Genomic DNA, 23,142 nt, shown 5'->3' on the forward strand with positions numbered 1-23,142 from the left:
ATATATATATATATATATATATATATTACAAACATCGAATACCTTAGCTTAAAAAATTTGAAAGATTAAAATAAAATTTTCAAACACAATTTAGGGTACCCATATTATCCATATTTCTGACCTGTGAGAATTTAACCCTAATCCTCTCGAAAAAAATATATATAATTGAGCTAATTTAGACTCAAAATAATTTAATTGTATAAAATAAGATTTCAAAGATATATATATATATATTTTTAAATCTCACTATCATGATCCAGGGAAAATGCCTCACGGTATATTTTATAGGAAATAATTATTTTAGAGGTAATAGCGTCCCTTCACCGGGTCATCAAATCCAACAGAGCGGAGTATTTATTTTGTCGTCGAGCTCTCCGCTTCCGATTGGAAAACTGATTCTCCCGGAGTCTCCGATAAGCTCTGTGCCCGTGTCCGTTTAGTTAGATTCGGTTCTGCTTTGGATATCACACAAGGTATTTCCTCTGTTTTCTGAAAGCCAGTAGTAGTAGTGCTTATCATATTTGATTGCCATCTACTAGCAGAGAATTTTAGCAAAAAACCCTCCCAAGTTTCAAGTTTTAATTACTTATCCTGCATATTAATTATGGAATGAATGTGCGATTTTATGATAATTGTTGTTTCTTATGTGAAATATGATGAGTTTGGAAGTGGGTCTTTATTTATTTAGTTATTTATTTGCTAGGTTTAATGGATAGGCAGCCGCCCCAGCCCCATGACTATGCTGCAATGGCATATGCTCAGCAGCAGCAGCAGCCACAATATGGACACCATCCTCCTCCACATCAACACCAACACCAACAATACCCTCCCCCACTTAATCCCTTCATGCCTCCCCATTCTTCAGTGCAGCAATTCCCTTACACTCAACCTCCTCTACACCCTCACCATCTTCAACTCCCTCCGCAGCAACAGCAGCACCCTCCACCTTTTGCTCCACATTTACCCCCTCACCTTATTCCTCCGCCTTTCCATGCTCCTAATTATGATTCTCCCTCACCCCCGGCCCCCCCTCCTTCCGATCCCGAGCTTCAAAAACGTATTGATAAGCTTGTTGAGTATTCTGCAAAGAACGGGCCTGAATTCGAAGTCATGATTCGTGAAAAACAGCAGGATAATCCCGCTTATAGTTTCCTTTATGGAGGAGAGGGTCATGCATATTATCGGTATAAGCTTTGGTTATCTACACGTGGTCCTTTCAATCCTCCTTTCCAAGCATCTTCCATGATGCATCCACAACCAAACCCAATGATGAATGCTGCTGTTGGGCCTCCCCCTCAAATGCACCAGCCTCCTTTTCCACCTTTTTATGATCACCATCAGCAGCATCCTCCACAGCCCTTTGGCGCTCATGGTCGACCAGATTTTGATTCGCCCAAGTCCTTTAGAGGACTCTCTGGTCCACTTCCTCCTGATATTGCAGTGGAGCTCACTAATTTGCTTAACACTCTAAATGGTACCAAGGAGTCTATCAAAAGTGCCAAGACTTGGTTCATGCAGAGGTCTCCATTTGCACCAGCTCTCGTCGAAGTACTCAGAGACAGGATTGTTGCTCTTGATGATTCTGAGAGGCAATTGCATATCATCTATCTTGCCAATGATATTCTTTTTGACAGGTATGGTCCTTTTGCACTGATTGCCTTCTGAAGACTACAACTTGATCACTCCTTGACTAATCTGTATTGTTCATCACCAGCAGTTTGTCTCTGATGCTTTTTTTTATGAGCTTCTTACATCATACGCTCATGTTAGATTCATTTTCTTTTTCATTTGTATTTTTCCCCCTCTTACAAGTGCATATCTTCTTAGTGGAATTGATCTTTGTAATTTTGTGCCTATTAAAATAGCTTTGTGCTAGAAGGACCTCTTCATCTAATATTGCTATAATCTTTAAGAGTGGTTCCTTTCAATATTACCTTACTCTGAGGCCTGTAGTTCTTAAGGAAGCTTAAACATGTGTTTTTGTTGCTTTGAAATCTAGTATCATTGAACTAAATTACTCAAGTCATATAGTTGATCAGAATGTAGATGCTTACCAATAATCAAATTTGAAGTTATATGGCTCATCAGAATGCAGATCACCTACAATCAAATTTGACAAAATGGAAATAAGATTAATAAATATTGAATCACAAAGTTAAGAGTAAAATTGTTGACTTTCAGCTACTAGAAGTAGATTGCACCATGTGAATAATCGATTTAGAAAAAATCAAGCAACCAGAGTTATAGAATATTTAAACACGTGAAGGCACCCTTGAAAAAACATTTTGCAAGTTATTTGAAATTGGGGTCCCAGTTTCCATACAATTGAACATCTCCCTCTTTTACATGGTTTATAATGGTTTCAGAATTCAGTAGGTGTAGATAGGATTTATTAAAAGTTTGCTATTGCATAGATTTAAAACTTGAGTTGTATATTTGAGGCCTGTTCGAACTTTGAAAATCCTACATGTTATCCTTTTTGTTTGTCTCACAAATATTTGCGAGATAACATCATATTTTACCACCCTATATAGTCACTAAAGTATATCACTGCAAAAACCTCACAAACAGGGCCTGAGATAAAAGACTACATAATGACATTTTTTCCAGTTTGGGAATAGATTTCAAAAAGATAAGGCAACCATCTCAATCTTCGGTGCTTTTTTTTTTACATCCTCTCTCTGGTCTGCAATCTAGCTCCTTGACATAGTAAATCATTGGAAAAACCTCACAAACAGGACCTTAGATAAAAGGCCACATAATATCATTTTCTCCAGTTTGGGAATAGATTTAAAAAAGATAAAGCAACTATCTCGATCTCTGGTGCTTTTTTTTTTGACACCCTCTCTTCAGTCTGCAATCTAGCTCCATGATAGAGCAGCAACATCCCCTTGAATTCTACTCCTGGAAGGCCAAACTTGATCCCAACTTAAGGCCACCTCCATGTGAAGTTGAAAGAAATTGACAAAAAGAGAACACAAACTTTTATAGGCAGTGGCGGCTTGTTTTGCGCATCTTTGTATCATTAGGAAATTATATGCAGTGTCACTGGGAAGTGCTCTACCATGTATTGGAAAAAAAAATGTGTTCAAGTTTACATCATCACCTGCAAGTCTTAGCATAATTTCAGAGAATTGGCAATCCCTAATGTTTTTGTAGTTTCCTTAAGGCCACATGAGCTCAAATTAAATTCAGGTTCCATCTCTAATATGTAAAAACTTAAGAATTTGTAAATTCACCTGGAAAGTTGACACTAAATGTATGAGAGCTAAATCTCCAAAATGTGCAGTTCATCCAAAAGTCTTTTCTTTATGTGAATCTTCATTGATCATCCTGATTCCTCAGGGCTCACTCTCTGCAGTTGCGTGTCTGTGAGGTCCTTAATATTTGTTTTGGAAATGTTTTAACTATTTTCTTTCTATTATTTTCTGGTATGAAGGTTCAAGCCTCCTTGATTTCTATGCAACCAGCCACAGATTTCCTTCTCTGCTTCGTTGCATTTTATTTTGGTATTTGATTTTACTTTCTTGATTTGGTGTTGTGAACCTTTATTGGCATGCTTTTTTTTTTTTTTCAAGAAAAGATGATTTTGTTCACAATGTAAGAGTCTTAAAACTTCCTTGACCTCTTGCTATTTGTTACCTGCAGTTTGCAAAGGAGAATTAATCCCCGTGATCTTGATAATGAAGCCCTTGCATTTAAGCCAGTGCTAGGTTCCATGCTTGCAAGGATTTATCACCACCCTCAGAATAAGGATGAAAACCAGTCACGGTTGCAGAAAATTGTGCAGTTTTGGGCCTCCAAGGAGGTCTATGATCAAGATACCATTTATAAACTTGAAAGTGAGATGCTTGCTGGACCGCGGGCAAATTCTTTTCCAGGGCCGCCAAAAGAATTATGTACTGGCGCAGCAGATTCTGTGCCTGCTGCAGGTAGTTTCTTCCATCTACTTGCTAAACATGCTAGCTTGTGAAACCAATAATGTTAATGTACCAGGGGTAGTTGTGACTACAGATTGAATTTTGGGTTGTGCAGCTTAATAGCTTTAAGTAATTTGTCGTTGGATTTGTTTCCAAGAATTTGATAATTCCATTCAAGAAATGTCATGTGAGTTCCTTTTCCTGCAGGCTTTCCTCAGCATGCAACTAGTTACAATGCTCCACAATGGCTGCCTGATAGGCAGAGTGTACCAGATCAGGAGCATCCCGATAAACAAGTGCCTCCAGTCATGCCTCCAACCTTAAGAAATCAGCAATTCATTCCAAATTCGGTCCCTGCTGCTGCTTTTCCAGGTACCCTGCCTGTGAATCCTTCTGTTCCACCAGCAAGTCAACAACCTGCACCACATTTATTGCAAGCACCTCCTGCTAACATTGCTGAAAAATTGTCACCATATCCCCTGTTCCCGCCTGGTCTCATTCCTGGAATGGTCAGAAAGATGCAGATTGGCAGTGGCGTACCCTACTCACCTTTGAGCCCTTTGGACATCCCGACAAATATACCCCCATCCAATGCATCCCCATCAGAAATTCTAGACTGTGTGTCAAAGTTTTTTAAAGAGATTGGAGAGGTTAACCCGTCTGAGGGACTGATGATAACTGATCCAAAAGATGAAGATGACGAGTATGAGAGAGAGCCTCCCATTCGCAAAGGAGGAGCTTGCATCCCTCCTCCTCCAAACTTACAGGTTGACCCAGAGACAGGAGCTTATGCAGATGGAAGTGTGGAGCGGAAACATGGAAGTGGCTCAGGAAGATTGGGACTTGGGGCAGCAGCCGATCCTACCGAGCCAAGTCAATACGATGATGTTTACACATCTTACAGGAAACAGAGAAGCACCACCTATCATTCATCGATGGTTGCAAGGGCTGTTACTAGGTAAAAACCCCGTGCATCTATTATCAATTTCCTTTTAATCGGGAAAGGAAGAGCACCTATTGAGATGTCTTCTTCCCATCCTCGTGGAAACATGGATGTGTAGGCGGAGGTTGGGATTATACTAGTTAAAGTTTTGATTTAGTGGGGTTGTAGTTGCAAGCAGTAGACAGACCACCTTGTAGTGTCGTCATCATTTAACCAATACCAACGTTGGCGTACAAAGTTCGATGCACCTGTTTATTTTTTTTTTAGCATAATTCAATAGCCATTGATTTTTGGGCTTTCAAGAAACATGACATACAATGGTAAGCATTAGCAATAAAAATGATGTAAGAGGTAGTGCGGGTCATGCGAATGGTGCTAGAAGTTAGTCAATGGTCCGACCTACACAAGCCCTCCAAGGATTTAAATATAAACCCGGTCTCAATTTGTTACCAATTAAATTTTTTAGAGCACAACTTAAGATCTAAAATTATGAAATAAAAGTGGATCAAATTAAGGATTAGGGTTCAAAAATAATCCGAATATATTAGAAGGGTTAAATCGATTTAAAATCTAATGATTTCAAATAATAAACTAACTGTGCTGAGAAAATCATTAAGAATTATAGAAATTAATATTAAAAAAAAAACTTGTGAAAGGAAGATTTGAAGTCCATAGGGTTATCTATTCACCAAAAAAAAAATTCACCAAAAAAAAAAAATCCGTGGCTAAGAAAATTTAAGATTTAAGCTAAATTAATTAAGGATTAAATCCCACCACATACAAGAATATACTAGCTGCATCGCTCTCGCCACCAATATTGAATAAGCAAAAGCATTTGAAGGTGTGCTGGAGCCAATGCTACACGAAGCTAAAACAACTATGTGGGTGAAATAAAATCGAGTGAATTTGCATTCCAGAAGGGTTTCTGGATTCGAGTCCTGGCATGTATTCTTGTCATCCTCGTGGTGCTTTACATGTCTATTGGGTTTGTAGAGTATTCAGTGGACCGTAAAGATTAATCGTGATACGCGCAAGCCGGTCTGGACAACCACATAAATTTAAAAAAAAAAATCTAGTGAATCTTAGCCGAATTTGGTGTGTGAAAGAGCTTCATACTGTAGAAGAAATTGCAAGAGCAAAAACCTATGTAATTGCAGAAACCAATTGATTAACTAACTAATCATCTACATGTACTGTTCTATTTAGCCGCAACCCAAAAAAAAAACTTCACAAAAGCCATGTATTCCATTAATGAACAACAAAACAACGTCACATCAATGTTAAAGTGCAACAGTGCAATGCAAGAGAGCCAAGCAATGTTAAAGTTAGAAAGTAGATGTAATCGATTTTACTTTGAAAAAAAAAGGCTAGAAATAAAGGGTTAATGGTTTTCTTCGTTAAAAGCGTGTCTTAAATCCATTTTGTAGACTGTTTATTTGCCCACTTCTTTTTTGTTTTGTCCGGCCACCAATATCAGAATTAATTATTCATGCCATATCTAGCCATCAAAATATTCTCCATCTTAAGCATCAGCTTCATAGCACTCTCAGACTGGAGGTAAGTTCTTCTTGTTGTAGTGTCTATTCTAGTTTTTGGGAGTTATGTTCCAGCCTTCACATTTTCTTCACTAGAAAGTGCTCTGCCTAATATTTATATATTATAGTAAATTTGTGCCGTGATGCTGCCCGCTAGTACTATTATGGGAGTCATAAATAGCCTTTCCTCTAGTTGTTGAGAGTTTAGCCATTGGAGGGCGTCGTAGGCAGTGCTTTCTCTTAGCTCGAAGGAAGCTTTCTAATGGTTTCACAATTATAAATCTTCACTGGCAACATGTTTTTTTTGGCTGACCGAACCACGTTTCAATTTTCCAGGTGTAACCATTTTAGGTTAACTGGAAACCACAGTAACAACATCACATTGGTAAATCTTTTGACATATGCTAGCTTTCTGGATCATTTTCTATAGCATTCGATTATCTAAACTTAAACTGAGACAATTCATGTGAAGGAAAAACTTTGCTCTGTATTTGCAGTAGCAGTAGGAGAGTCTTGTGCAAGTGAAGAAGCAATGGATGCCGTCATTGTTTGTGCCAATAAAGGAATTCCAGCAAAGCATGACAGTAGGTTTGTTGAGGTAAATTAACAGAGTAGTTACCTAATCTTGGTCAAGTTCAGAGGGACAATGACACTTGCTTGGTGTACCATGTGTTTCTAAGATGGTAGATGGACCGCAGTCAAGTAGTTTAGACTCAGCTGGAGGATCAGCTGCAGCAGCTGATTCAGAGCTGTGAATAAAAAAAAAAGCATTAAATATGTATCTGCCACGCATAAAAGCAAGTGAAAGAACTTGAATTTTTTTTAAAAAAAAATGAAAGGCAACATCTTTTAAATGACATAATTGAGGTGGTATCAGGTGTTTCATCTTTGAAGAGTAGCTGTCTGGTTCAGTATGTGGGCGGCGTGGTAATTCGGCGGCCATATTGCCATCGAAAACAGTGGTGATAATGATGTCACAGCGGTTGACAATTGAACAAAAAGCTCCAAATCTATGCTGGAAAATCTTGACCTTGTTTAATTTGTCAATCACGGGAGGTGAAATGCAATCAACAAACCCCTTCTCATAGAGAAAGTTGTGGGCGAAGGAACCAAAGAAATTCTTATCAATTTTCCTATCCATTATACATATGGCAACATCATTGCCATCTTTAACCACACAATCAACTCTTAACCTCAGGAAATGTTCAAATGTGAGATAAATAAATAGAAGGCACGGCTGAAAAAAATGAAAGAAAAAATAAAAAATAAAAAAAGTACGTTCAAGTGTAGGGTGTGGGCAGCAACAACATAAATCCTAACCATCGAACTAAAATGTGACTTTATTGCGTTCAATACATCTAAAAACTGTGCCTTTTTCAGACAATGATTTTGTGCATTGTGGGCAGCTTTGATGCCACCAACCTTTATGAAGATCATAGCAAACTATTGAAGCTTGGCAAGTAAATCTTTCATTTTACACATTATAGCGAGATGTGCATTTATCATGAGCATAATAAATGTTGAAAGAAAGACAAAGCATAAAAAGTAAAGCAGATTTATTATTGGTATGCCTTGTGGTGATATGCATCCATGCAAAGAATTTCTTTGATTGTTTTTCTGTTTTCATTTTTTTGTTCTTTAATGGGGATATAACATCGTTTCTTGAAGCAGGGAGGTGCTGGACTTCAACGCAGGGAGTTGGTCATAGCAGAGTTTTTTTGTCTCAACTAGTAAGTATTTTGATCCTTTTCCTCTAGCAAGCGCATGCGCAAAGTCTGTGAAGTTGAAAAGTAGTGTCGAAGCACATGAGGTGTTAGAAAAGCAATCCTTGTAAATTTTGTGTCAGATTTAAGATCAATAATGTACGGCTTCATAGGCAACAACGGAGTTGATGTATCTATTTTCAAGGTTATATATATAACTCATTAATTTGACTGACATAATTAATTACTTTCTTCAATAATGGAAACAGTAAATTAAACAATTGTATGTCCTTGTGTTATGTGTGGTCCCGTACCATGTGATGGTGGGACCACCATATTAATTTTTGTTTTTTGGTATTCAAATTAATGTGGTTCGGGTAATATAGATGTAAATTTGAAAAACAAAAGAAAGCAGAAGAAAATCAAGAGAGAAAGAAAGAAAAGAGGCAGTAGAGTAGCTTATGCTCTTTCTTCGATTTCCAGCTCGTTTACTGTTGGATCGGGCTGAGATTTTAACAGCAGCTTCTAGACATGTTGATCTTTATTTTGGACGGTTGAATCGAAGATTGGTGGTGTGGAAGCTGACCGTTTTGATAGAAAACGAGGTTGTCAATATTGTGAGTTTTTCTCAAATAATTCTCCTTTAATCTTGTTGTAATCCGAGAATAAGTTGTTCTTGATGATATATATGTTGTATCCCTTAGTTGAATCTGAGGAAGAATGATTGTGAATCCATTATTTGTTGATAGTGGAAGTTTTTAGGTGGACTACGGTCCCGTGATTTTTCCCGCGTCGGGTTTTCCACATTAAAAATCTTGGTATTGATTTTGTGATTATTTCAATTATTTTTTTTATCATTGTTTGATTCTGTTTTATTGCACAAAGAGAAAAAGAATTGGAAATTGTGAATTGTATTCAGCTGAATTGATCCAGGTAAATTGGTGTCCGGTTGTTCCTAGTTTTCACAACAAAGTGGTATCAGAGCACTGGTTGTGTAGATTGAATTTCTTGTGCAGTTAAAATGGAAAAGGAAGATTTGGGCATGATAAATCTTCCTCAAATTATTTTATATGGAAAACAATGATGGAGGATCACTTATATTGCAATGATTTGGCTTTGCCGATTGAATGTAAAAGAATAAAGCCTAATGATATGGATGATGCAAAATGGAATGGGCTAAATAGAAAGGCTACTGCTAATGTTAGAAAATGGGTATCTTCTAAGTCCATTAATCATATTTCTCAAGAACATGACTGCTATACAGTTTGGAAGATGTTGGAAGAAATATTTGCTAAGAAGAGTGCACAAAACAAGGTTTTTGTAATTAGAGACCTTGTGAATCTAAAGTATAGAGATGGTGAAGATGCTTCAGTACATATAAATGTATTCCAAGGGTTCTTGAATCAGTTGTCATTGATGAATCTGGAGTTAGCCGATGAAATGCAAGCACTAATCCTACTGAGTTCATTGCCAGATAATTGGGAGACTTTGGTGGTGTCACCTAGCAATTCTACTCCGAATGGAAAGATCACTTTAAAAACAGTAAAGGATTGTATCCTCAATGAAGAGAAGAGAAGGAAAAGCACAAGCACTTCTGAGTCTCATGCACTTGTTACAGAAAATCGAGGGAGAAGTCCAAGCAGGTTCTCTCACTACAAGCAAGATAGAGAATCCAGCAATAGAAAAGGCAAATGGAAGCCAAGAGGAAGATCTCAGTCAAGGAAAGGTTTTAAGTGCTATTATTATGACAAGCCTGGGCATATGAAAAAAGATTGCAGAAAGTATAAAAGAGATAAAAAGGGTAGAGATGAAGACAAGAATGAAGAGAATGGTACAGTTGCAGTTGTATTTGAAGGTGATGTTACCATTGTTTGTGATGATGGTTGTGTTAATCTTGCATGTCAGGATACCACATGGGTTGCAGATTCAGTAGCTTCTTACCATGTTACACCCCAATATGATTTTTACACATTCTACACTGCTGGTGACTTTGGCCAAGTTAGGATGGGAAATCAAGGGATGGCTAGTGTTGTAGGCATTGGAGATATTTGGTTGGAAACCAATACTGGGTGGAAGTTGCTACTCAAAGATGTTAGGCATGTGCCTGATATGCGCCTACACTTAATCTCTACAGGTACTCTTGATGAAGAAGGCTATCACAATTACTTTGGAGATGGTAAATGGAAGCTTTCCAGAAATTCCCTGATTGTTGTTAAAGGGAAGAAAATGGGTCTTTACATGTCACAAGCCAAGGTGATCAAAGGGGAGGTGAATGTAATTGAATATTGCTCTACTAATTTATGGCATAAGCGGCTTGAACATTTGAGTGAGAAAGGCCTTGGCATCCTTTCTAAGAAGAACTACCTTCCATTAAAAGGTATGAACTTGAACACATGTACTCATTGTTTAGTTGGCAAACAACACAAAGTTGCATTTCAAAGATCACCTTCACATAGAAGATCACATGTTCTTCATTTAGTTCATACTGATGTTTGTTTTATGATTGATAAGTCTCTTAAGGGTGCATTGTACTTTGTTAGTTTTATTGATAATCACTCCAAGAAAATTTGGGCCACTTGTTTGAAATCCAAAGATCAGGTGCTTGATGTCTTTAAGGATTTCCATGCTAGAGTTGAAAGAGAAACTGGTAGAAAGCTCAAATATATTCTAGCTGACAATGGTGGTGAATACAGGGGTCTTTTTGAGAAGTATTGCAGGGAACATGGTATCAAGTTGGAGAAGACAGTTCCTAAGACTCCACAACAGAATGAAGTGGCTGAGAGAATGAACATAATCATTGTTGAAAGAATTAGATGTATGCTCTCTCATGCAAAGCTGCCTAAGTCCTTTTAGGGTGAGGCAATGAAAACTACAGTTGCCATGATCAACCTTTCTCCATCATTTCCTCTTGAATTTTATGTTCCAGATAGAGTTTGGAAAGGAAAGGATGTCTTTTATGCACACTTAAGAGTGTTTGAATGCAGGGCATTTATACATGTTCCTAGAGATGAAAGGTCTAAGCTTGACAACAAGACAAAGTAGTGCATTTTCTTAGGCTCTAAAGATGATGAGTTTGGCTATAGGTTGTGGGATCCAAAGGAGAAGAAAATTATGAGAAGTAGATATGTTATCTTCTTTGAAGATCAAACCATTGAAGACTTTGAACAGAAAGAGAAAACAAACTCTACTGTTTTTATTCCATCTAATTCAACTCTAAAACCTATTCCACAGTTACCTTTGATGCCTACTAATCATGGGAGAGACTTGCAAAATGATGATATTGGTGGTTCTCTTACTGAGCCATTAGTTGGTGATCATGAATCAACCAATGATGATGTTGATGTTATTCTTGAACAAGTTATGTAGGAAGTTTCAGATGAGCCACAATTGAGAAGGTCAACTAGACTTCGCCAACCTTCCACCAGATATTCTCCTCATGAGTATATATTGGTCATTGATGGGGGAGAACCAGAATGCTTTGATGAAGCTGTGGCACATGAGAAGAAAAGTGAGTGGTTGAAAGCAATGCAAGAAAAGATGAAATCCTTGCATGAAAACCATACCTTTAAGTTAGTAAAGCTTCTTAAAGATAAGAGAGCACTCAAGAACAAATGGGTGTTCAGGTTAAAAATTGATGAACATCGCTCACAATAAAGGTATAAGGCAAGATTGGTTGTGAAAGGTTTCGGTCAGAAGAAGGGTATTGATTTTGAAGAAATCTTTTCACTAGTGGTCAAGATGTCTTCAATACGAGTTATGCTTGGTTTAACTGCTAGTTTGAATCTTGAAGTTGAACAACTTGATGTGAAAACTACCTTTCTCCATGGTGATTTAGATGAGGAAATCTACATGGAGCAACCTGAAGGTTTTGAAGTAAAAGGCAAAGAGCAGCTAGTTTGTAAGTTGAAAAAGAGCTTATATGGGTTAAAGCAAGCTCCAAGACAATGGTATAAGAAGTTTGATTGTTTCATGGTGGATCATGGTTATGACAGGACCACTTCTGATCATTGTGTATTTATAAAAAGGTTTCCATATGGAAACTTTATTATTCTTCTATTATATGTGGATGATATGTTGATTGTTGGCCATGATGTTAAGAAGATTCGGATGTTGAAGGAAGAGTTGAGCAAGTCTTTTGTAATGAAAGACTTAGGACCAACAAAACAGATTCTTGGCATGAAGATCACACGTGACAGGAAGAAGGAGAAACTTTGGCTATCTCAAGAGAGACATGTTCAAAAGGTACTTGAGAGATTCAACATGAGCAACTCTAAATCTGTTTGTTCTCCACTTGCAAGCCACTTTAAACTAAGTTCCAAGCAGTGTCCTTCAAGTGATAAAGAAATAAACGAGATGAAAAAGGTTCTTTATACATTCGTAGTTGGTAGTTTGATGTATTCCATGGTTTGCACAAGACCGGATATAACTCATGCAGTTGGTGTGGTTAGTCAATTCCTCTTCAATCCTAGTAAAGAACATTGGTCAGCAGTGAAATGGATACTTAGGTATCTCAAAGGTATTTTTAGTTTCAGCTTATGTTTTGGTAATGATAAACCTATGTTGGATGGATACTCAGATGCAGATATGGCTAGTGATGTTGATTCTAGAAAGTCCACATCAGGATATTTATAAAGTTTATAGGGGGAGCAGTCTCATGACAATCAAGGTTGCAAAAATGTGTCGCATTATCCACTACAGAGGCTGAATATATTGCTCTTACTGAAGGGGGCAAAAAGTTGTTATGGATGAAGAAGTTCTTGCATGAACTTGGCCTAGTTCAAGAGAACTTTGTGTTGCACTGTGATAGTCAAAGTGCAATCCATCTCAGTAAACATCTTACTTTTCACTCTCGATCAAAGCACATTGAAGTTAGATATCAATGGATTCGAGATGCTATGGAGATGAAGTCATTCATTGTTGAGAAGATTCATATTGATGACAACATGTCAGATATGATGACCAAACCTCTATCGAGAGAGAAGTTTGAGTTCTACAGAAGGAAAGCATGCTTGTCAGAGTCTCCTAAATTGAATTTTACATGTTGATCGCTAGTATGTCGAATTCCTCACATGGTGCGTAAGGGGGAGATTTGTTGTATATGGTCCCGCACCATGTGATGGTGGGACCACCGCATTAATTTTTGTCTCTTGGTATTCAAAATAATGTGGTTCGGGTACTTTAGATGCAGATTTGAAAAACAAAAGAAAGCAGAAGAAAATCGAGAAAGAAAGAAAGAAAAGAGGTAGTAGAGTAGCTTGTGCTCTTTCTTCGATTTCCAGCTCGTTCACCGTTAGATCGGACTGAGATTTTTTCAACAGCTTCTAGATACGTTGATCTTTATTCTGGACGGTTGGATCGAAGATTGGTGGTGTGGAAGCTGACCGTTTTGATAGAAAACGGGGCTGTCAGTATTGTGAGTTTTTCTCAAATAATTCTCCTTTAATCTTGTTGTAATCCGAGAATAAGTTGTTCTTGATGATATATATATATTGTATCCCTTAGTTGAATCTGAGAAAGAATGATTATGAACCCATTATTTATGGACATTGGAAGTTTTTAGGTGGACTACGGTCCCGTGGTTTTTCCCGCATCGGGTTTTTCACGTTAAAAATCTTGGTGTTGATTTTGTGATAATTTGTATTATTTTTTTATCATTGTTTAATTTTATTTTACTGCATAAAAAAAATTAAAACTTATAAATTGTAAATTATATTCTGATAAATTAATCTCAATAAATTAATATCCGATTATTTCTGGATTCCAGCACCTTGCCTTAGTTGAACCTTGTATCGCGCCACCCTATGAAATGACAGTAAAAATGAATAAAAGTGAGATTAAAAAAAGAATGCAAAACCAATATATCTAGCTTGAAGATGATTAGTGGTGATTATAGATTAAAAGAAAAACAAATCCACATGCGGCAGACTCTTTCCACCGAATGGCAGGCTACCACTATAATTGTCACACGTACCCTCAAGGACATCATGCGTTGAACGGTCAAGGGCTTTAAAAAGAACAACACCTGTACTTTGTTATTTACTGGCGCTTCAAGCTCCAACACAACATAATTTTTCAGATGATCATCTGTTGGCATTCTAAAACAGCATTCTAAAACAAGTTCTTAGCTTGTAGAGGATATCATCGTCATCGCGCATTGAATGCCAAAACTGAGTGAAAAGAACCAATGGCCTGACAACTTCACAAAATAGGATAACACTGACGAAAAGTTGTATAAGTTATGGAAACATTGTTGTTGCTATGGCTTTACAGAAAGCTTCGGACCATTCCTTATCATCACCTAAAGCTAAAAGCCCCAATGCTCTGCAAGTGAGTAGAAATGTTGGATAAACAACCCTGCTGCAAACTTTACTAAGTCATCAAACCATGTTGGCCCTTTTATATATGTGGTTTAAAAGCATTTTTGAAAAATAAACTTCTCCAGCAGCAGTAGGATGCACATATGTTATTTGTCCAAGGCTAAATTTCCTTGATCTTACAATCCATTATTATCTTCGATACCAAACATATTCGCTTGGAGCCTTGGAAACTGTGACTAGTAAACTTCTTATGCACTAGCATCTTTTTTTATTTCACTCGAACCATTCAGTCATTGCTTTATTAATACCTAGCCTTCTGAGAACAGAATGAAGAGACTTGCTGCCTGAGAAGACAATATTTTGAACAAGACACCAAATAGCTTCATAGAGGGCAGATGAATTGACAATTAAAGAATGTGCATTGTACTATTAGATCCTTTACTGATATCTTTAAACTGATACTTGATAAGCATTAATTGACAGCATATCTCAACATTTATATGCGCATTTTACTGCGTTAAAAGTTTTCTACTGTATGGAACAACATAGTCATTGCAAAGTCTAATTCCATTTTTGAGAACAAAATTATCACGACACTTACGTTGCTTGTAATAAACAAACTCGTTTTCATCAAAAACAGTCGAGTTTTTGAATTTCTTTGGAAATGATTTTGCAAACTTGCCTTTCGGCATACATTGTGCATTTGGTTTTGTAGAGCCGTATGGACCATGTATTATTAACTTACAGATAATATCATAACATAAAGGATCAAGATTCTTATCGGGTATTTCAGCTGAAACATTTGGGTTAACATTAGGCTTGTCTTCATGCTTATAAACTCTCTCTTTTCTATGTTCTCCTCGGATTTCAGGCCATCTTGTGTTGCATGTGTCTGTGATGAAAAGATCTGGATTTTCATATGCCCTGCAAACAGTCATGGCATCTTAGTAGTTGTTTATCACATATCGCGGACTGCCAATTAACGAAGAGGGGACAATAATTTTTCCGGTAGCTGACCCTAATTCAACATCCCCTCTAAGAACAGCTTCGTTAATGCCTTTATAAAGCTCGGTTTGAAGATCATTTTGGTTTTCTCTGATGTAATGAAGTCTGTCTTCCTCAACATCGGCAAATTCATCGATAAAAAATTATTGGTAAAGTCACCTTTTGTAACATTGTCTTCACCATATTCTCTTTCATTAATAAAATAAGCGTAGAAAGCTCTCATCAACACATTTTGATGTTTCCTTGAAAGCTGATCATCTTGGTTGGCAAAACTAATGTTAGTCTGATAACCATCCTCACCAAAGGGGGAAAAAAGGATATTGTACTGTCATAAATCTTGGATGCAATTTTGAAATCCTTTGGAAAGCCTCTGACCAGATTTCGATGATGATATCTCGCTCTGAATGATAATCACCAATATCTCTGATAACCAAACCACTGATATCATCCGATGATGGATCATTATACTACCTTGAGTCATGACTTCTTTGACTAAGCAACCGAGTTTGTATCCAGGATTGTCAGTCTTTGTCAATCTCTGCGTAGCTTGATGAAATAAGCCAACCAAGTAGCTAGTTGAATCAAGCATACTGTTGGTATCCTTGACCACAAAATCATCTAAAGTTGAAGCAGAGGTCCCATATGAAAATGGTGCAAGTCGAAAATGGCATTGTTGGCATGTTCGAAGATCCAACAAAACAAAAGACAGGCAAGGAGCAGAGCGTATCAAAGCAAGACCATGGAAAAACGCAACATCTGAAGTTCATCGCAGGGAAAGAAATCACTCACCATAAATACAGCTAGTCAAGCAAGAAGCAAAGTTTTCAAGCTAAAAGGACCTACACAAAGCAGTATGGGATGACAGCCAAGTCGTTGACCCAACAAAGAAACAGATGCAGCGCACCAAACGAAGAGAACTCCGAGAGGCTCGACAAAGCTTTGAAAAATCATATGCATCATACAAACCATGGTCAAAATGCAATGAACAAAATATAAATAATAGACTAAAGAAGACAAAGTTAACAGGGAAACATAAAAAGCGTAAGGCAGAACAACACGCTGGAAAAAGGCAAAACAAAGTCATTCAGCCTGGCAGACATGAAAAGAAAAAATCAAAATGCAAACAACAAATTACATCCCCCCTAAATCCTGGAGAATAGACCAAAACAAGTGCATGAGATGTGTACAAAACAAACAATGACAGTGATGTTTCAAACAACAAAACAGAAGTGTGGTAAAAAACTCAACTAACCTAAACAAAAGCAACAAAATAAGAGCAGCAAAGGATAACAGGTTCCAACGCAAACAATGGCTGGCGTATAACAGCCCAAACTGAGAGCACTTGAATGAAGCAACGTGGAAAAGAAGAAGAAGAAGCATAAGAATATTTACGGCTAAAAAAGCTGACAGATTATGCAACGAAAAAAAAGAAGATTACTAAAGTGATGGTGCAACAGCATATGGCCAAAGAGCAAGGCAAGTGCAGGAGATGTGCATCAAATGAACAACAGCAGTGATTCCTAAAACAATAAAACAAAAGTGTGGGAAAAAGCTTAGTTAACCTTAGCAGAAGCAACAAAATAAGAGCAACAAAGGATAACAGGTCCAATGCAAACAATGGTTGACGTATAACAGCCAGAACTGAGAGCACCTAAAGGAAGCAACGTGAAAAGGAAGAAGAAGCAACAGAAGATTTACAACAAATAAAGATGACAAATGACGCAACGATAAAAAAAAAAAAGTTGCTAAACTGATGGTGTAACCAAATATGACCAAGCTGGTAAGAGTAACAGGGAGAGAAAAAAGATTCAAAAACTTTAAAACCCAGCTCAGGAAAAAAGTTTGTCACTAAGAGCCTAAAAAACTGAAATGTTATTACGCAGGAAACCGAAGATCGAAAATACTGAAAAAACCCCAAGCTAGGAGAGGACCACCACATGTTTTTTAGGCAACGGTAGACAAACCAGAGAAAAAGAGCCCAACTAAACCGTCCAAAAAAAAAGAAGAGCAGAGGCAGAGCAAAGTTGAGAGGGCAATAATTTGCCTCAAACAAATGACAGCAGCTCTGCCAGTGCTTGGGAGAGACCCAGGCGAGGGGAAGTGAGTGTGCATAATGATGCAACTGTCCAATTCATTTAAAAGAGCTGAAGAAAAACCATGAAGGCCAACACAACCGAAGAAGCCAAGCCAAGCCCAGAACACGGTGGGCAGCTGACCTAGCAGAAGGAGCAAAGGCAGAAAGAATAGCATTAAAAAGGGCATTTTTATGACTCCATTATAATTATTGTAAATGACATGTTCAAATCTTTTGAATGTATGAGTACATTAGATACATGTAATTCTATAATATTACTTTGGAGATCATAGTTAATCTTAAAAATTACATATTATTAGTAATAATATTATATTACTATTTTCGGGTTTGTAATTTAATATTAACATATATTATATTGTGTAGAATAAATATTTTATATGTAATACATGTATTAATAGTACATTCAACTGTCTAGTTGTACGTAAATTTATGTTTGAAATATATTATTGAATTGTTAAAATAATGGAAAATTATATGTAAGGTTATGTGGACCGGTGCACTTGGATTAAAACTAAAATTATATATATATATAAGTAGGTTGGCTCTGGGCGTAAATTTCAAAAAGATAGAGGGCAATTGTGTCAATGGACAAATTAAGAGGAAGACAAAAGAAAAGGAAAAAAGAAAGAGAACCGAAGAAGCCTTGAAAGTACAAAAAAAAAAAAAAAAAAAAAAAAGGAGAAGCGAAGACTGACTGACTGACTATCTGTCTATGGTCGCTGTTCTTTTTTGCCCTCTTCCTCTTCATCTTCCTCTGCATTGCTTTTATCATTAACTATCAATTAATTTCCTCTTTCATTTTCATTGTCGAAGAATTACTATCTAGCTTGCTAGGTATCTATCTAGCCACACAGCTCTTACTTCCACTGCTTCTTTTTTTATATATATAATTAATTAATTAATAACAGTATTGCTGACAGAATTCATCTCCTTTCCCTTTTCTTTTCTTATTTTTTTTTTCACGATGTCTTATTTTTTATTTAATTAGCTGATCTAATTTCTGTCTAACCCCCCTCCTCTTTTCGCATTTCTATATACAAAGCTCTAATCTTTCTCTTGATCCTTTTGTTCCCCGAGAAAAAAACCATGTCTTGGAAAGTTCAAAATACTTTCAAGGGTTTTGGTTGATTTTGAGGGTGGGGGTGTGATGGGTCGTCTCATGTGGAAAGCTTGTGTCCTTTTTTTGTTTGACTGATTTCTTATGTTTTGATGGCAGATAGTGAAAGACACATACTTTTTTGTGGGTGCTGTGGCTTCAAATCAGTTTAAGATGTCTTAACTAGTTCTTCCAGAGGTATCATCTATCTCTTTACAATGTTTCTATTTTCGTTCTCTCACATTAGGACTGTTATTTAACCCCATCCATGGACAAATAGGTTTCCCTAACTACCTGTTTCTCACCTCTTTTGTCTTTAATTCCACGGTGATTAGAGAGTGATTTTTCCGTTACTTGTCTAGTTGTTTCATTTTGTGCTTCTTAATCTTCATTACAAATCTTTCAAGTCTTATAATCGTGTCTGTCTTTTTACGTCCTGTCGTGTTCTTTCCCTATTAATCGTGCTTTGGTGCAAGTGCAAACTGCATTAAAGATTTAGGATATCGTACCCCACTCAGTAATGATTTCCTGTAACTTGTTATAAACAACTATTTCAACCATTTCATTAGTAAATAAATGCATGAGCTGCCAAAACAGTGCATTGCTGACTATAAATTGTCTCTAGATTTTGGAAGGTACAGCTGAATGTGCTCGCTTTTGTGTTTGGTTCTAGGGTGCATGTATCGGAGACACTGTAACATTAGATGACTTGCAGGAGTTTGCACTAAGAAGAATTGCGTCACTGGATTTATCTCCACAAGTTTCAGGAGTTTACAATAAGAAGAATTGTGTCCCTGATTTTTCTTGACAAGTTTCTTCATTATTGTTTGGGAAAATGGTAGAGGGTAAAAAATTTACTGGACTAATGGCACCAAGTAACAACAATGGTAACGACTATTATGGTTTCACACAAGGTTTTTACCAAGAAATTGGTGATGGTACAAACATGTCCATTGACAGTTTACAAACAAGCCATGCTGGTGGGTCTGTCTCGATGTCAGTGGACAACAGTAGTGTCGGATCCAATGATTCTTTAACGCACATGTTAAGCCATCCTGGTTTGAAACCTGTCAACCACCGTAACTATAATGTCTCAGTGGGCGCGAGTGTGTTTCGTCCAGGGAAAGTCACCCATGCCCTAAATGACGATGCATTGGCGCAAGCATTGATGGATAATAGGTATCCAACCGAAGGACTCCAGCATTATGATGACTGGACAATCAATTTGAGAAAACTCAATATGGGTACAGCTTTTGCTCAAGGTGCATTTGGAAAGTTATACAGAGGAACATATAATGGGGAGGATGTTGCGATTAAGATATTAGAGAGGCCTGAGAATATCCCAGAAACATCACAAGTGATGGAACAGCAGTTCCAGCAGGAAGTTATGATGCTTGCAAATTTAAAGCACCCGAACATTGTGCGGTTTATAGGTGCATGCCAGAAGCCAATGGTTTGGTGTATCGTCACAGAATATGCAAAAGGCGGGTCAGTTCGGCAGTTTTTGACTAGGAGGCACAATCGGGCAGTGCCATTGAAATTAGCAGTCCAGCAGGCTTTGGATGTTGCAAGAGGAATGGCATATGTTCATGGACTTGGGTTTATACACCGGGATTTGAAGTCAGATAACCTCTTAATTGCAGCAGATAAATCAATAAAAATTGCTGATTTTGGTGTTGCAAGGATTGAGGTGCAGACTGAAGGGATGACACCTGAAACGGGGACGTACCGCTGGATGGCTCCGTAAGTCTGCACCTTCTATACATTGAGTTTTAATTCATTTTTTAGTTTACTTTATGATTGCATGCATATTTTCTGTTGTGGGCATGTGATTGTACCATTTTCTGGGTTCTATTTCTGATAAATGCGTATTGTTACAATAGATTTCTTCCCTTTTATTGCATGACTGAGCATGAATGGTAGTGGATATAGGTTTTTAAGGAATGTTGGTAATCCACACCATTGTTTGGAGTTGCCACATAAATAAAGTAAAACACTGCACCGTGATTGAGAAAGAAATTTTTAGGAAGTTGAGGTTTTCATCAGTTTTTGGAAATGCTTATTTATCTCTTACTTTTTCTTCCTTTTAAGTGAGTGGGCAATAGCGTGCATAGCTTCCCTCTTCATGGAGGTTTCCCTTTTACCCTGATTTCATTGGATGACAATAATGGTAGCTACTTCTTCTGGTAGGAGTTGATGATAGCAGGACAAGTACTGGACATGAACACTTTCGGTCGAATATTTGGAAAGCTTTTCTTGAAAATTCTGAACTTCTGTGGCATTGTTGTTTGCAGTGCTATGCTACTCTAAAATTAGGATGGAAGAGAGGCAGTTGCTTCTGTTTTCTTTTTTTTTCTTTTTTCTTACCAACCAATATACTTGTATCTTCTGGTGAGGGCTGAAATGTACCTTAAAAAGTTACTCCATCTTTCATGTCATGAAAAATGTGATTTGTTGTAGACTGAGGTGCGACAACTTGCATGGTTTTGTCTTTAAGATGCGGTTGCGATATTGATAAAATGGCTAAGTGCTCAAAAAGGAATTGTAATTTTCACCTGTCTTCTTAAGCCTTGCCCTTGATTTGCTTCTTTCTCCTATTCGTATGTGCTTTTGATGTTGTTTAAAACTACCGATTTGGTTTAAAATTACTTCCATATTGCAGGCATTGTATTTTTATGCAAGATTTGCTTTTGGTGAATTTCTACTCTTTTAGTATTCTGATTTATTGGCTGAAGATGCTTGACCTAAATATTTGTATATAACAAATATTGAAATGTATTAATAAATAAATCATTCTTGAAAAAAAGGAAGGAGCTGCATGAATAAATAATTGCTGTGCAAAGTTTGGTGCATTATATCTACACATTCGGTACCACCTTTTCTGTTTTGTATGTCCAAACTTAAGTAAAAATCTTGTGAACTAAATGGAATCATGTTGCCCTTTCTCAATACAGAATGGAAAATCATTGCTTCTATTTCCTCATGCGGTAATGTCAATGATTATGGTTGTTGTCATGGTGTATGCTACAGGAAGAGGAGGAAAAGGTTGTAGATTGGAAATAACATCTGTACCAGACATGAAAGCAAACTTGTACGATATTGAATATAGTTCCTTGTCTGCATCTCCTTCCCCATTTCATTTCTAACCTTAAATGTATTTTTTTTTCAATTTTAGAGTATTTTATTGAAAACGATGAAACATTTCTTAGTAGACCAATATTGCAATATTGAAGGCCACGATTTTTTCTTTGGATATTTTATATGAGTGGCTTACGTCCATGCCTGCTCCATGTAAACCTCCGACTTATGTGTTTCACAGTCTGCATGTGTGGGGAAATGTTAATGTTTCTATCTATGAATATTTGTATATTCTTTCAGAAAGGTTTAGGAGTAAGTGGAATTTGATGCATGTTCTGGCAAATCAATTGGTTTATATAACTACTATAAAACTTGATCTTCTTAATGCCACTTGACTGCAACACACATCAGTTTTTCTGAATTGCCATTTTCAAGAATCTGCATGCTTTTGCTGATTACCAGAGATTATGCTTTTAACAGCTTATGTTTTTAATTTACCCATTCATGCAGAGAGATGATTCAGCATAGGCCTTATACACAAAAGGTGGATGTGTACAGCTTTGGAATCGTTCTCTGGGAGCTCATAACAGGTTCGCTTCCCTTCCAGAACATGACAGCTGTGCAGGCTGCATTTGCTGTGGTGAACAAGGGGGTAAGGCCAATTATCCCAAATGAATGTCTGCCTGTGTTGAGTGACATAATGACCCGCTGCTGGGATGCCAACCCTGAAGTGCGTCCTCCCTTCACCGAGATTGTTAGGATGCTTGAGAATGCTCGAACTGAGATCATGACTAATGTGCGCAAGGCTCGCTTCAGGTGTTGCATGGCTCAACCCATGACAGTTGAATGATCCAGAATAGAAGACCGGAAAAGAAAGGAAAAAAAGAAGAAAGACAGATGTTAATGAGGATACAGATGAAAATTGTATTATTAAACTGACACTTGGTATGAACTGAACTTGTATGTTTATGTATCAGTGTTCTTTTCCTTTACCCTTATTTTCTTTTTGCAAGATAGGAAGATGCCATCCATTTAGACTGCTGGGTTGTTTTAGTCAATTGCACTGATGTAGCATGGTCGAAGGTCCTATAGTAATAGCGGGGGAGAATCAATGGAGAATTGTCATTAGTGATGTCTTGCGATTCACATAACAAACAGATGCAGATGCAGATGCTGGTTCTCTCTGCAAATTATTGATGTCAAGACTTGACGAGTTGAGAGGGCTGTGTAACACGTTGTTGCTTTGCGTTCTCGACGGGGATGCATTTTTGGGTGACAATTTGACATCATACATGTAGAAATGAAGTCCACCTGGATGGGGCATGTATCAGACCCAATTAATAACAACAACAATAATAATAAAGACGGCGTCAACAAATAATTGCTGTTGTATTATCATGATTTTCAAAATATGGAAGCTACTGTCTTGTTTTGTTTTTTTTAATGATTA

The 23,142-nt window shown here is 37.3% G+C and overlaps 2 protein-coding genes across 6 annotated transcripts; both read left to right on the plus strand.

Annotated features, from left to right (window-relative positions):
• The first annotated feature begins 298 nt into the window (after nt 1–298).
• LOC105112621 (SWAP (Suppressor-of-White-APricot)/surp RNA-binding domain-containing protein) lies at nt 299–5,110 on the plus strand. Its single transcript, XM_011008368.1, has 4 exons — nt 299–473; nt 704–1,634; nt 3,649–3,932; nt 4,128–5,110. The coding sequence occupies exons 2-4, from the start codon at nt 709–711 to the stop codon at nt 4,880–4,882; spliced, it is 1,965 nt and encodes a 654-aa protein (XP_011006670.1). The 5' UTR covers nt 299–473; nt 704–708; the 3' UTR covers nt 4,883–5,110.
• Nucleotides 5,111–18,161: 13,051 nt separating this feature from the next.
• Nucleotides 18,162–22,822, plus strand: LOC105112622 (serine/threonine-protein kinase HT1-like). Of its 5 annotated transcripts, none has more exons than XM_011008371.1 (4): nt 18,162–18,352; nt 18,735–18,812; nt 19,240–20,357; nt 22,203–22,822. In XM_011008371.1, exons 3-4 carry the CDS (start codon nt 19,450–19,452, stop codon nt 22,540–22,542), a joined length of 1,248 nt encoding a protein of 415 aa, XP_011006673.1. In that variant the 5' UTR covers nt 18,162–18,352; nt 18,735–18,812; nt 19,240–19,449; the 3' UTR covers nt 22,543–22,822. The 5 variants fall into 5 exon arrangements, with proteins under 5 accessions (XP_011006673.1, XP_011006674.1, XP_011006671.1 ...); XM_011008372.1 differs by having other exon boundaries at nt 19,256–20,357; XM_011008369.1 differs by having other exon boundaries at nt 19,288–20,357.
• The last annotated feature ends 320 nt before the right edge of the window (nt 22,823–23,142 follow it).

This window comes from Populus euphratica, unplaced genomic scaffold (assembly GCF_000495115.2).
Source record: "Populus euphratica unplaced genomic scaffold, PopEup_1.0 scaffold353.1, whole genome shotgun sequence".
In the NCBI taxonomy this organism is placed as follows: domain Eukaryota; kingdom Viridiplantae; phylum Streptophyta; class Magnoliopsida; order Malpighiales; family Salicaceae; genus Populus; species Populus euphratica.